Source organism: Podarcis gaigeae (assembly GCF_964106915.1).
Source record: "Podarcis gaigeae genome assembly, chromosome: 15".
Taxonomy (NCBI): Eukaryota; Metazoa; Chordata; class Lepidosauria; order Squamata; family Lacertidae; genus Podarcis; species Podarcis gaigeae.
Window position 1 is genome coordinate 12,149,918 of NC_139692.1, and position 15,713 is coordinate 12,165,630.

The window sequence follows — 15,713 nt, forward strand, 5'->3', positions numbered from 1 at the left end:
CAGCAGCACCCAAATTTCTTTTGAGGGAAAAGAGAGTCTTCAAAGGGCCTTGTGTGTCTGCAAATGAACCCAGCCAGGCCCCATCTCGCACGCTATTGTCTGCACCGCCTGTCCTTTCCAACCCTACCTGGAGATGCTGGCGCTGAACCCTGAAGCCTTTTTGCATGCAGGGCACGTGCTGCGCGCCGCTGAGCTGCAGCCAGCCAGAAGCCTCTCTGCGGCATTTCTCTACACACAGCTGGGCTTTGTTTCTCTGAGTCAGCGTGCTCTTTTTCCCACCAGTTTGAGATAAACTACCACCACCGCCACACACACACACACAAAGGGAAAAGAAAAGAAAGCAAGCAAAATCCAAACCCCCGAATCAGGAGGAGGATGCGGCAAATACACTTCCTCCCTCTCCAGGCCGGCCCGATTCCAAGCCTAAAGCCAGATCCCCAAACCCATTGGGGGGGGGTTGTCACCCCAGCTGCAATATAAAGCCCCCTCTCTCTCCACCCTCCGTCGGTGAGCCAATCGAGGGAGGCGAGAGAGGATCAGGGAAAGCGCCCTCGCCGGCGCCGACCGGGGACCTCTCCAAACCCAGCCTAGGCGCGGCGCGCTGCCTCGCCGTCCCCGAGGGCGCCCCAAGCAGCAGCCGGCCCGGCCCGGCGAGGCGAGGCCCGGATCGCCCTTTCTTACCAGCTGTCCCTGGAGAAGGAGCGCAGGAAGCGGATCCCGGGCGCGGGGATGGATCTCATGGCGAGCGGTCTAGGAGAGGGCGCACAGCGCGGCGACGGACGCGAAGCAGGACCCGGGCGAGGAGCGCGCAATCGTCTCTCTCCGGGCGAGATGGATCAGGCCGGGCGTCTGCTTCGGGCCGGCGGCGGAGATGGTGGCGGAAGCTGGCGCTGCTCCGGGCCCGGCGCCCGCTGGCATTTAAATGCCCCGCTGGAGCCCGGGCATCGGGCACATGATGCCCGTGATTCAAGCAGCCTCCCCGCCCCGGCGCGGGCAGGGCTAAGCGGGAGAAGGAAGAGGCCGCCCCGGCAGCTCCTCCCCTGGCTCCGGCCGGCTCGGAATCACATGCTGCGCGCCAGAGCGCAGAGCCAAGGCGGGGAGGCGGCAACTGCGCCACCGGGAATGGCTGTCAGGTTTTCACGCTGCTCGGATGCTTTTGAGCACCACCAGCCGCCTTGCCTCGGAAAAGCGAGAGCTTTTTTTGGTGTTGTCCTCAGCGTCAGAAATCGACGCTGGCAACTTTTATTCCTTGCTTCATTTGCTAAGCAATCTAATTTTGCCTGCAGCGCAACACGCTTGTTCTCGTTTTGTTTGCTTAGGAATTTGTTCATAGGATCATAGAATTGGAGAGTTGGAAGGAAGTTTAACCCCCTTCAATGCAGGCAACGCAGCTAAAGAATCCCTGACAGATGGTAGTGTCAGACCTTGTTGTTGTTTAGTCATGTCCGACTTTTCGTGACCCCACGGACCAGAGCACGCCAGGCACTCCTGTCTTCCACTGCCTCCCGCAGTTTGGTCAAACTCATGTTAGTAGCTTCAAGAACACTGTCCAACCATCTCGTCCTCTGTCGTCCCCTTCTCCTTGTGCCCTCCATCTTTCCCAACATCAGGGTCTTTTCCAGGGAGTCTTCTCACAGGGTGGCCAAAGTATTGGAGCCTCAGCTTCACGATCTGTCCTTCCAGTGAGCACTCAGGACTGATTTCCTTCAGAATGGATAGGTTTGATCTTCTTGCAGTCCATGGGACTCTCAAGAGTCTTCTCCAGCACCATAATTCAAAAGCTTAGCATCTCGAATTTCAGTGGTGCCCTGCAAACATCTGGTGTCTCCCCGCCTCCTTCTCACGCTCCATTGGACTTCATAGTTGCAGTGTTTGCTGCAGCACCTCAGAAGATCTCCACCCAGGGTGACCGAATTGGTTACGCTCCCCTAGATCCACCTTTGCCACCCAACCTCCAATGAAGGAGAACCCACCACTTCCCGAGGGAGTCCATTCCACTGGGGAACGGCTCCTACCGAGCCTCTCTGGGGAGAGCATTCCACAGATGGGAAGCCACCACAGAGAAGGCCTGTTCTCATGTTGTCAAACTTGGATCCTCTCGAGGAATGGGGACTTAGAGAAGAGCCTCAGATGACAAGCACAGGGTCTGGGTGATTTGAGGTATCAAGCAGTGTAACGCTACTGTTTGATGCATTGTTTTTCAAACCATCTCCACGCCCATAGGAGGGTTGCCATTTTTGAAGAGCAGAAAAGAGGACACATTTGCCGACTTTTAATAAACACACAAGACGTAACTGGCTGTACGTTTGAAAAAATAATATATACTATTCATTATATTGAATAAGTTTATCAGTTTATGCATAAGGTCCATATATGTGAAACTACTATGTGAGACTACTATGCTATAAGATCCACTGTCCTGTAATATCATATATGAGTTTGTTCTACTGATGAAGCCCAAGACGGCGAAACAAGGCTAATATTCCGGAAATCCTTGTCTTAGACTCTGTGAAAGGATTCTGTGTTACTGGAACAACCTTTCATGTGCATTTCTGGACTCTATGAACAGACAGGTGGAATAGACACTTTCACATTTAGGGACCTTATGCATAAACTGATTAGAGAATGAACTGATCCGGGTCTTCTCCTTTCTTCGTTGAACTTTATGAACTACTTCTGTTGAAATCTACAATTCAATACAATGAATAGTATATATTATTTTTTCAAACACACAGCCGGTTACGTCTTGTGTGTTTATTGAATATGTTTCACGTAACCAGAGGTTTGTTGTTGTTTTGCGACTTTTACTTTTAACCATGGATCGCTATGACGACTCTCATTTTACATACCCACGAGAAAGAGGACACATGGTAACCCATCTCTAGCCAATAGGTGAAGAGCTTTGCACATGCTAAAAGCATTCTTGCCTGTCAGCACCCCCTGGTGTGCGCACAAACAGAAACGATTCTGACATGTTTATTTTATTTTTATTTATTTATTCATTAAATTTGTATACTGCCCTATACCCGTAGATCTCAGGGCAGTTCACAACATATGATTACAATATTAAAAACCACCAATACATAATAAAATACAAGAACAATAAACCAAACCAATAACCCCCCCCCCCTTCCACAACACATTTAAGAGAACATCGGGTGTCAATCGGCCAAAGGCCTGGTTAAAGAGGAACGTTTTGCCTGGCGCCTCAACATGTATAATGAAGGCACCAGACGAACTTTTCTGGGGAGAGCATTCCACAAATGGAGCCACCACGGAAAAGGCCCGCTCTCATGTTGCTACTCTCTGGACCTCTTGTGGAGGAGGCACACAAAGATGATGATCTCAGGGTCCGGGTAGGTACCTATGGAGAGAGGCGGTCCTTGAAGACATGTTTATGAAAACAGCTAGGAAAAAGCTGTGAAACACATGGGGGGGGGCAACTTTACTGTGTTCTAGTGTGAGCACATCCTTATTATTTCACCCAGAAACACAAACGGAAGAAAAGCAGGTAAAATTTCCCACAAGTACAGAGCAACTACCTCCATGTCTCCCCATGGCTACCCCCAAAGGCCTGGTGCCAATGCTGATATTTTTTTCCACACTAGAGCAAGATTTTTCTCTGCATCTGAATGCTACTCTTCTTATCTCTCTCTTGTTGTGGCTGCTTTTGGTTCAGTCTGCTATTTTATATAGCAATCACTTCTTTCATGCGAGCTTGGGTTGAGCTTTACATTTGAGGTTTGAATGTGTGATCGTTTTTAGTTAACTGTTGATGTGTGGGGTTAATACTGACTTGTCCATTAAGTAAGTCACCTTGAGACCTTCAGGTATAAGATAATAATAATTAATGATGATGATAATAATAATAATAATAATAATAATAATAATAATAATAATAATATATTTATACCCCGCCCTTCCTGGTTCAGAAAACCGGGCTTAGCACTTAATTGATGCAACAAGAAACAGCATAAAATACAGTATAAAACATGAATAACAATAAATTCAGGATTCAAAAATCAATTTAGGGGGGGAAACCATCCAATAAACTTTAGATAATGAAGCAGCAACAACAACAACAACAGAATTGCATTCCATTCCCATTTACCATAACTCCAATCTCCTCCTCTTTGCCTCTTTACACTATTCACTTGACAAATGAGGCTCATACTCCCTGCAAGATGAACTGAGCATTAGTCTATAAAAGCTTATGCCGTAATGCATTTTAAGGTAACACAAGACTCTTTCTTATTTTTGCTGCAAATGACTAAATACCATACAGCCAGCCCTCTGGGATATATGTATTTTGTATTCCTAAGAACATAGGAAACAGCCTTATTCCAAGTCAGATCCACTGGCTAGTTTAGTTTCCCATCCCTACCTGGATATGCCAGGAATTTGGCATCTGATGCCAAAATCCAGCATCGCCTGAGCTCTGCAAGTTCAGCTTTCTCCCAATTGAAGTGCAGAGTGTTTGAGGTCTGGGGCATTCGCAGGGAAACCAAAATGCTTGTTTACAAAGTTATTGTACTACCAACCTTACTGTATGCTTGTGAAACACGGACCACTTATAAACACAATCTCCAGCTTCTCAAAAGATTCCATCAACAGTGTCTCTGAAAAATTTTACACATCACTTGGGAAGACAGGCGAACTAATGCCAGTGTACTGGAAGAAGCAACAATCACCAGTGTCGAAGCAATGATTCTTCAACCTCATTGGACTGGTCATGTTGTGCGGATGCCTGATTATCATCCAAAGCAACTACTCTAGTCTGAACTTAAAAATGGCAAGCGTAATGCTGGTGGTCAACAAAAGAGGTTTAAAGACTCCCAAGGCAAATCTTAAAAAAATGTAGTATAAACACAGACAACTGGGAAACACTGGCCTGCGAGTGCTCCAATTGGAGAACAGCCTCTAGCAAAGGTGTCATGGGCTTTGAAGATGCTTGAAGTCAGGACGAAAGGGAGAAATGTGCTAAGAGGAAAGCATGCTTGGCAAACCCTCACCGTGATCAACTACTGCCCGGAAACCTATGTCCCCACTATGGAAGGACGTGTGGATTCAGATTTAGCCTCAGCTCACTGTTAAAACTGTGTTCATGGAGGACAATCTTACTTGGCTATGAGATTGCCAAATAAGAAGATGCCAGGATTTCAAGCTGGGACCCTTCTGCATGCAAGGCAGATAGAGGTTCTGCTACTGAGATCTGACCCTTCCCTACTTTTCAGCCTTGCATAGAAATGTCTCTGATTTCATGCATGTATATATGAAGACCACTATAAAATCAGCAGTAAAATATATTTGCAAATATAATGCATTGTGCATATGCCTAGTGAGAACTTATTTTACTGATTTATTATTATAATAAGCAATACATAACACTCAAGCAAATAATCCCTGATTCACAATGCTGTCATATCAGAATATTGCAATTATTTGCTGGCCTTACCTCCCCCACCCCGATAATGATAGACATGAATTTAAGAATTCTTTGTTCTAGATTCAGAGATCCATAATAGTTCATCCAACTTTATATCCCCGAAAATGAATGTCACTGGAGCTGCTGTAATTTACGTGCAGCTTTGGGAGATAGCCATGCTGCCACCACCCATTTTGAACCCTTTTTTTGGAAAGAATTGCTTTGGTATTCTATTTCTTTTCCAGTATTTATATCCTTAATTCACATGCTTCTTCCAGTGTCCTGACATCTTCTCTGTTATACCAATAGACACTCTATTTGAATCTTGATAACATTATCCAAAGATAAAATGCGTGCTCTCCATTCTGTTCTTGATAAGCTATCTGCAAATATTTGTCCTGTTCTGTAGGAAGGTGGGAATAAAGGACAGTATTGCTCTGTGGCCACCTTGGAGGACCTGGAGCTGGAGCTGAAAGAAGTTTATGCTGCTGCACAGAGATCACCAAACACCGTTTCCGTGTTCTGAATGGTGGTACCCCATTTTGATCATCAGTATGGATGATGAAGACAATGGAAGAGATTTGGTATGCCTTATATTTGCTAGCACTGGATGGGGTGACCATGCACCCAACTTTATAGATAGCATTGTTTGAAGTGTGTTGGAGAATGGTCCCGCTTGGACTACTGCAATATGTGAATGATACCCAGCTCTACCTCTCTTTCAAATCAGAACCAGTGAAGGTGGTGAAGGTCCTGTGTGAGAGTCTGGAGGCAGTTGGAGGATGGATGGCGGCTAACAGATTGAGGTTGAATCCTGACAAGACAGAAGTACTGCTCTTAGGGGACAGGGGGCAGGCGGGTGTGGAGGACTCCCTGGTCCTGAATGGGGTAACTGTGCCCCTTAAGGACTAGGAACACAGCCTGGGAGTCATTCTGGACTCACAGCTGTCCATGGAGGCACAGGTCAATTCTGTGTCCAGGGCAGCTGTTTACCAGCTCCATCTGGCACGCAGGCTGAGACCCTACCTGCCTACAGACTGTCTTGCCAGAGTGGTGCATGCTCTAGTTATCTCTCGCTTGGATTACTGCAATGCACTCTATGTGCGGCTACCTTTGAATATGACCCGGAAACTACAACTAATCCAGAATGCAGCAGCTAGACTCGGCCACCAAGACCATATAACACTGGTCCTGGGAGACCTACATTGGCTCCCAGTACGTTTCTGAGCACAATTCAAAGTGTTGGTGCTGACCTTTAAAGCCCTAAATACCTGAAGGAGCGTCTCCACCCCCATCGTTCAGCCCGGACACTGAGGTCCAGCACCGAGGGAACCAGGAAACCAGGCAGAGGGCCTTCTTGGTCATGGCGCCCACCCTTTTGGAACACCCTCCCATCAGATGTCAAAGAAATAAACAACTATCTCACTTTTAGAAGACATCTGGAGGCAGCCCTGTTTAGGGAAGTTTTTAATGTTTGATATTTTGTTGTGTTTTTAATATTCCCTTGGGAGCTACCCAAAGTGGCTGGGGAAACCCAGCCAGATGGGTGGGGTATAAATTGTTGTTGTTGTTGAACAGCTGCCTGATCTAAGTCTCATTTAAAGATACAGTGCTACCTCGGGTTACAAATGCTTCAGGTTACATACGTTTCAGGTTACAGACTCTGCTAACCCAGAAATAGTACCTCAGGTTAAGAAGTTTGCTTCAGGGTGAGAACAGAAATCATGCTCTGGTGGCGCAGGAGCAGCTGGAGGCCCCATTAGCTAAAGTGGTGCTTCAGGTTAAGAACAGTTTCAGGTTAAGAACAGACCTCCAGAACGAATTAAGTACTTAACCCAAGGTACCACTGTACAGAACCATTGAAAGGATCAGCAGAGGCCCTGAAGTTGCTCACCAGCAGATAGTAGATGGGGAGGCACAAGGGCAACCTGCTGATGCTATGTTGATATGAATGCCAATTTAAATTACAGTGGTGCCCCGCAAAACGAATGCCTCGCAAGACGAAAAACTCGCTAGACGAAAGGGTTTTTCGGTTTTTGCATCGCTTCGCAAGATGAATTTCCCTATGGGCGTGCCTCGCAAGACGAAAACGTCTTGCGACTTTGTTTCCTTTGTCTTAAAACTGTTAAAACCAAGGGTGCTTTGCTTGAACAGCTGCAGTTGCGACTTGACTTCGAGGAGCAACTGTTAGCACGCGGTTTGGTAGCCTTTTCTCAGACTTTGCTCATTTTTGAAGCTTTTCCAAAACTTTTCCAGAACTTCTGTTGCATCCATTTGGTAAGTTAAACTTTTAAAACTTTTTTTGGGGGGGTTGGGTTTTGGGTTGGGGTGTTTGGGATTCAAGGACTTGGTGTTGGGGGGGGGTGTTTAAGAGAATCTGGGAACTTGTGGGGGTTTTTTGATTTTTTTGTGACCATTGGGTCATGTGGTTGTTTTTTTAAAATTTTCTGAGTTTGAATTTCTGTGTGCTGGGTGGCTGGGGGAACAGTTGGTGGGGTTTCTGCAGCAATCTGGGAGCTTGTGGGGAATTTTTTTGAATTTTTTATTTTCTGTGACCATTGGGCCATGTGGTTGTTTTTTGAAAATTTTTCTGGGTTTGGATTTCTGTGTGCTGGTTGGCTGGGGGAACAGTTGGGGAGGGGTTTGCAGGAATCTGGGAGCTTGTGGGGTTTTTTTTTGAATTTTTTTTATTTTCTGTGACCATTGGGCCATGTTGTTGTTTTTTTGAAAATTTTTCTGGGTTTGAATTTCTGTGTGCTGGTTGGCTGGGGGAACAGTTGGCCTTGAGGTGGACTTGTTCGAGGAGTTCAGCTTCATCAGCATCATGTTCCTGCTGCCTAACACCATGCCACTGCTCCAGCCGATGGATCAGCAGGCCATCGCTAATTTCAAGAAACTCTACACCAAGGAGCTTTTCAGGCGATGCTTCGAGGAGACTGACTGCCCCACCATCACCCTGCGGGAATTCTGGAAGGACCACTTCAACATCGTCACCTGCTTGAAGATGATCACCACGGCCTGGAACGGGATCAGCCAGAGAAATTTGAATTGCGCTTGGCGCAGCCTGTGGCCGGACTGTGTGGCACCAAGTGACTCTGATGCACCAGAGTCAACAGTGGTGCAGGACATTGTTGCCTTGGGGAGGACCATGGGACTGGAGGTCACAGAGGAGGACATCAGCGAGCTGGTGGAGGAGCACGACCACGAGCTGACCACCCAGGAGCTGGTCGAACTGCAGGCAGAGGCTGCGCAAGAGTGGGCCTCGCTGGAAGAGGAGGAAGCAACTGAGGAACGGCTGTCCTCCAAAGAACTGAGGGACATTTGCCAGAAGTGGAAGGATGTGCAGGCTTTTGCACAGCGGCACCACCCTGACAAGGACCTGGCACATGACCTTGCAAACACTTTTGATACAAGGGTCATGTCGCCTTTCAGGGAGGTGCTGAAAAGGCGGATGAAGCAGCAGACCATGGACAGGTTCTTCAGCAAGAAGCAAAGAGTGGAAGAGGAACCTTCTTTGAGTGGTCCCCCAGAGTCTTAGAAAATGTACTGTACACTTTGTTGATTTTTAAATGTTTTTCTGTCATGTTTAGAAACTTAATTTATTTTTCCTTCAATTTTTGAACTGATCTTTACAGTATGTGTGACTTTAAAGAGCAGTTGTTGTACCAAATTTGGCTTTGTTTGGACTTTTTTTGACCATAGGAACGCATTAATTGATTTTCAATGCATTCCTATGGGATTTCGTGCTTCGCAAGACGAAAAATTCGCTAGACGAAAAAACTCGCGGAACGAATTAATTTCGTCTTGCGAGGCACCACTGTATAGCATTTCTCAGTTTGCCACCATACATGTAAATTAGCATGTGCAGATTGTATGCAAAACGGTGCTTTCTTTTTCTTTTTCCTTGACACATCCCTGCTCTATCAGATGCTGAAATCACCTTTGCTTGGCTGGTCTCAGGTGTATGGAAGTACAGAGGTTCCCCACCTTTGCACTGTGGGAGAGAAAACTGGTTGCGACTGGGATTGCTATGCAAGGTAACGCAGCACAGCAGAGTTAGGAACTCAAGTACTGTGGCTGTGAATGGTCACTAGTTTACCTTAAGCACACTTGATCCCTACACACACATGTCCTGCTTTGCAGAAGTCTGTCCCAGGCTGGGAGGTGTCCTGTGTTTGTGGGCTGTCTAGACCAAGTCTGGTTTAATAATAAGGAACCACAAAAAGGGAAAGCAAAAAACTTGCAAGTAGCTCATCAGTTGTTAGCAGTACCTGCTCAGCAGACTGAGCAGGCAAACCTCTCACATGCTGTATTCCCTGCTATGGGGAGGTGTAAGGGGACGCAGGTGGCGCTGTGAGTTAAAGCCTCAGTGCCTAGGACTTGCCGATCGAAAGGTCGGCGGTTTGAAGCCCTGCAGCGGGGCTCGGTCCCAGCGCCTGCCAACCTAGCAGTTCGAAAGCACCCTTGGGTGCAAGTAGATGAATAGGGACCGCTTACTAGTGGGAAGGTAAACGGCGTTCCATGTGCTGCTCTCGTGCCGGTTCGCCAGAGCAGCTTCGTCATGCTGGCTACGTGACCCGGAAGTGTCTGCGGACAGCGCTGGCTCCCAGCCTCTAGAGTGAGATGAGCGCACAACCCTAGAGTCTGTCAAGACTGGCCCGTACGGGCAGGGGTACCTTTACCTTTACGGGGAGGTGTATTGAATTTATATTTGAATTATGGTAATTAATTATAAATTTGCACACATATGCTGATTTTATGGAACTTTTAATGGAAATTGGAGGTACGCTTTTCTCTTTGTAGGGGTGCAAATCCTGCTTTGGGCCGTGCATATACCAGCAAAGCTAACGTATGAGAATGCATTCAGTTGGGGGAAACTGCTTGCAACCATACATATATTTGTCAAAATTGCATTACAAATGTGTTTATTAGGAGAGAATCATTCTGGAATGTTGGTGGATTTCTTCAAAGCAACAACAACCTGGAAACTGCTGCAGAAAGGTGGAGCTCTCAATTTAAGATAGGAAAAACAAGAAACCAAGAGGACCAAAACAAACAAATTCACCCATTCCTATGATTATGTCTGTGTCCTCTTTGGAGGTAGATACTATAACATACAAACACTTCCTATAGATTTAAAATATCCATACATTTTGATGTGTGCATGTCTGTTGCAGTTTTGGCCATCTTTAAATTGCTTATCAGAGGTTGATACAATAATACTTATAAAACTGTGAGAAAGCAAAGGTGTGTACAGTGGTACCTCGGGTTAAGAACTTAATTTGTTTTGGAGGTCTGTTCTTAACCTAAAACTGTTCTTAACCTGAGGTACCACTTTAGCTAATGGAGCCTCCCACTGCCGCTGTGTCACTGCTGCGTAATTTCTGTTCTCATCCTGAAGCAAAGTTCTTAACCCGAGGTACTATTTCTGGGTTAGCAGAGTCTGTAACCTGAAGCATCTGTAACCTGAGGTACCACTGTACAGTAATCTGCGAACAATTCTGCAATGGAAGCAATGAGCTGGAGAGGTGGCAGACTGTCCCTCACTGGAAGTGTTATGTACTGAAGTTCTCACCCTATACTGTAGATAGTTTTCACTCAGGTCTAAGTATGCAAATAAGGAATTGAAAGTGACGTTCAGTGATTGGATAGTGACAGAAAGTTGTTTACAGTTACATTGTAGTTGAGCTCAGGTTGACTGAACCCTTCAGTTCAGTTCTGTTCTGCCCTGTGAATAAACAAGAGCTGTTTGAAGAATCACTCTGTCGTCTGATATGTTCACCCACAACTTAACAGGAAGTTTTATAGCACACGCAGGACAACAAACTGTTGGGAGTCCTCTTGCTTCAGGTAGCCTGCATGAAGTAGTGTCTGTGTGTGTGTGTGTGTGTGTGTGTGAGAGAGAGAGAGAGAGAGAGAGAGGGAGTGATTGAGACAGACAGATAGAGACATACAAGGACCCCTCCAACTCTGTGACACCCTCTAAGCCATGGCATGTGTCAGGCGGTCGAGGAACCAACCCCCACAGCAGGTTGCCAGGAACGGATAAGGCAGGGAAAAGTCCTTACCAACTGCTTTTATTCAATATTTACAGAGAGAGGCTTGGGAATGCAGCCTCTTAGAATAATGGCATTGCCCCGAGTAAATCTCCCCTCCCCTTCTCTTCCACTTCCTCATTCATCATCCCTTCTACAGCTGGCACTGAGGGCTCTTTGCTTCTGAGGCTTTTGTTCTCCTACTTTTGAGGCTCACCGGGTTCTGGGACGTGGTGGGTCTGGAAAGCTTCTAGAAAAGTTTAAATTTGATATCCCACTTTATCACTACCCAAAGGAGTCTCAAAGCAGCTAACACTCTCCTTTCCTCCCCCACAACAAACACTCTGTGGGGTGAGTGGGGCTGAGAGACTTCAAAGAAGTGTGACTGGCCCAAGGTCACCCGGCAGCTGCATATGGAGGAGCGGGGACGCGAATCCGGTTCCCCAGATTACGAGTCCACTGCTCTTAACCACTACACCACACTGGCTCTCTAGTGCTAACGTGTCAGCCAGCTGCTCCAATTCTGCCTCCTCCTCCTCTCCCATTACTTCCCAACTTTCCCCCTCATCTTCCCCTGAGCTGTGATCTCCCTCAACCCCCTGTTGTAATTCTGAACTGTCTTCTTCTCTAGAAGGGTCAGGCTGGGAAGGTGGTCTCCACCATTCTTCCTCTGCCCCGTCCCTGACACCATGTATGTAAAGGAGAAACTGAACTGGCACACTAGCTAATGCAAGTCCTGCTCTTTTATCATAGGCTGGCTTTACAACATGCATTTGAGGGCGACTTGAGTGCCTTTGGGATAGGAACTGGCTCATGTCCAGCAGAACTGGTAGCTGCCTTTTATCAGCACTGCCTCAAGTACTGCCATAACACAGTAGGATGATGATTATTTTTTAAAGTGCTGGTATTGCTCAATCAAATGGGCCGGGTTGGAAGAAAACTTCTCACACAGAGTTAAAGTTATGTAACTGCCATTAAAAGCTGTTTAGTAGAACCACAGGATGTATTTTTGATTCTGGTATCGCTCCAAACTACAGGTGGAACAAAAAAACTGCGGGAGAAGAGAAAGTGTGCATGTCTTCACACAAAAACAAGAACAGGTCATGTCCCACAGGTGTGGTAGCATTGCATTCGCTTGTGTGTCCTGTGTCCCAACCCACACATGGGCGTGGGCCTGGGGCAGACCGTGTCTCCTGTTATTGTTAAAACAGAAAAAGACAATTAGAAAATATAGCTAGCTGTATAAAAATCTGGCAAGATGAACCTACATGAAGCCGCTGGGAGAGATCATCAGGGGGTTTGGGCTGGGTGTTCATCAGTATGCAGATGATACTCAGCTCTACCTCTCTTTTAAATCAGAACCAGTGAGGGCAGTGAATGTCCTGTGTGAGTGCCTGGAGGCAGTTGGAGGATGGATTGCAGATAACAGATTGAGGTTGAATCCTGACAAGACAGAAGAACTGTTTTGGGGAGACAGGAGGTGGGCAGGTGCGGAGAACTCCCTGGTCCTGAATGGGGTAACTGTGCCCCTGAAGGACCAGGTGCACAGCCTGGGAGTCATTCTGGACTCACAGCTGTCCATGGAGGTGCAGGTCAATTCTGTGTTCAGGGCAGCTGTTTACCAGCTCCATCTGGTACTCAGGCTGAAACCCTTTCTGCCTGCAGAATGTCTTGCCAGAGTGGTGCATGTTAGTTATCTCTTGCTTGGACTATTGCAGTGAACTCGACATGGGGCTAACTTTGAAGGTGACCCAGAAACTATAACTAATCCGGAATGCAGCAGCTAGACTGGTGACTGGGAGCGGCCACTGAGACCACATAACTTGAAAGACCTACATTGGCTCCCAGTATGTTTCTGAGCACAATTCAAAGTGTTGGTGCTGACCTTTAAAGCCCTAAACGGCCTCAGCCCAGTATACCTGAAGGAGCGTCTCCACCCCCATCATTCAGCCCAGACACTGAGGGCCTTCTGGCAGTTTGCTCGCTGCGAGAAGCCAAATTACAGGGAACCAGGCAGAGGGCCTTCTCGGTAGTGGTGCCCGCCCCGTGGAATGCCCTCCCACCAGATGTCAATGGAAAAAACAACTATCAGACTTTTAGGAGACATCTGAAGGCAGCCCTGTTTGGAAAGCTTTTAATATCTGAACGACTATTGTATTTTAATATTTTGTTAGAAGGCGCCCAGAGTGGCTGGGGAAACCCAGCCAGATGGGTGGGGGTATAAATAACAAATTATTATTATTATTATTTATTATTATTATTATTATCATTACTATTATTATTATTATCATTATTACCTAGCAAACGAATATACAGGTAGAGTCCCTTGGGAGCGTGGAAGGAGGCTAAGACATTGCCTCTGTCCTTTTATTTATGTGCCATGTTTTCCACAAGAAAATCTGCGCTCAGAGCTGTTCACACAAAAATCAAAAGCCAAATACAGTTCATACGATAACAATGCAAAATAAGATATATAACATCACTGTGGCAGAACACTAAAATCAATAAATAACAATTAAGAGTTCATTAAATGTACATAAACATTTAAGTCAGCATACAGATTACCAAGATGTCATTTGAGAGCATCTAAGGACATGATGCTCTCCTACCTCTAACCAGAGGTATTTTTTTCTAGAGAAAGAGGTGATGGAACTCACCACGAGCAACTCCCTCGTTCTCTTAGAATGGCAACGGAGCCCACCTTAGATGTGTCGGAACTGAGTTCCAGAGAGTTCCGGCTGAAAAAAAAGCCCTGCTTCTAACTGTGGCATTTTCTGGTGAGATGGGAGAGCCAGGAACTTGAAGACAAGGTGAGAACCAAACGTGGACTGAAACAAGTTGAGAGCTGGAGGAAAAGCCAGCATCAGGATGGGTATTTGCTGGGCATCTGACGAGGTCACCACCTGAAATATACTCAGAGTCAAGAGTGGATTTCATGCTCTTTATTCAGCTCATAGTGGTGAGGAGGAAAAGAATGTCCCCTCAAAGTATCTGCTTTATATACATTATTTACACAATGGGCTGAACGTGATTGGCTAATTCCGGAATTCTCCTGTAGGCCAATCAGGTTGTGGATTCACTTCCATCTGGAGCTGGATTGGGTGGCTCCTGCAGACCAATCATACTGCTGCATTCTGAATCCTATTGTTCTAGGACCAATCAGACTGCTGCATTTTGGATCCTATTCAACTCAGTACATAACACCACCCAAGTAGGGGGTCCACTACTAACCCCCAGAGCCCGACCCTGTTGTCACAGTCTATTTATGGCTTCCTTTTAAGCCAGGGATGGCTTAAAAATGGATTAGAGATATCCGTAGAGGATAAGGCTATCAATGGCTATCATGAATGATAGCTATATATATTTTCCCAGCAACCGAGACCGTCTTCCTCTGAATACTAGTTGCTATTACATGCATTATCCTGCTTGTGGCATTTGGATGGTCCCTGTGCGAACAGGAAACTGGACCTGATAGGCCTTTGCCTTGCAGGGCTCTTATTTAACATGCCCCTAGTTTCCTCCCAAAAGCTTTTGATAAGATACTCATAAAAAAAGAACCCTATTAAGTAACTATGGGGCAAAGAGCAGAGTTCAATTACAGAGCAAAGGGTTGTTAAGCAACAGGAACATTGCTGTATTGCCTCCACCAACAGAGGCCCCTCCCAGGCATGGCCTGAAGTCTCCTCCTGTCTTCAGCTGCACCTCACGTGCTTTTGCACTCCTGCTTTTACAAGGACGTAAAGTTAGTCCCAGCCCTTAAAGTATTGCTTGCAAATCTAATTTAACAAAATTTAGGTGCTGGAGATGGAGGGCCAGAACCGTTTGCATGTCAAGTAACTATTTTCATCTAAATTCTCCCTGCAGGTAGATCAGAGTGATGAACCCGGTTTGTTAAGTTGAGGGTGAACATATCAAACGACACAGTGATTCTTCAGACAGCTCTTGTTTATTCACAGGCCAGAACAGAACTGGGCTGAAGGGTTCAGCCAACCTGCTTATATAGCGTTCAACTACAAAGCAACAGTAACAACTTTCTGTAACTGTCCAATCACTGAACGTTACTTTCAATTCCTTATTTGCATATGCGGACCTGAGTGAAAACTATCTACAATATCCCCCTGCTGGCCCAGGGTGAGAACTTCAGTACATAACACAGTTCTCTCCCCAACCCCTTACAATTCTGTAAGGATGAAAGCAGTGGCAACTGGCCGAATACTTGACAGTGAACTTCTTAGCCGAGGATTTGAATCAAG

At 46.3% G+C, this 15,713-nt stretch overlaps 1 protein-coding gene across 6 annotated transcripts in view; it reads right to left on the bottom strand.

Annotated features, from left to right (window-relative positions):
* The window catches only part of SLC37A2 (solute carrier family 37 member 2), a 59,427-nt gene extending 58,072 nt beyond the window's left edge, over positions 1–1,355 (bottom strand). For 5 of the 6 annotated variants that reach the window (XR_014558138.1, XR_014558139.1, XM_083713626.1 and 2 more), the window contains exon 1: positions 682–1,191. Coding sequence is in view for 4 of the 6 variants with exons in the window: in XM_083713626.1 (XP_083569752.1) it covers positions 682–740 (59 nt within the window). In the remaining 2 variants the exon portion in view is untranslated. Of the gene's footprint in view, positions 1–681 lie in introns of all 6 variants that reach the window. The other variant, XM_083713625.1, reaches the window with a different exon arrangement.
* Between the last annotated feature and the right edge of the window lie 14,358 nt (positions 1,356–15,713).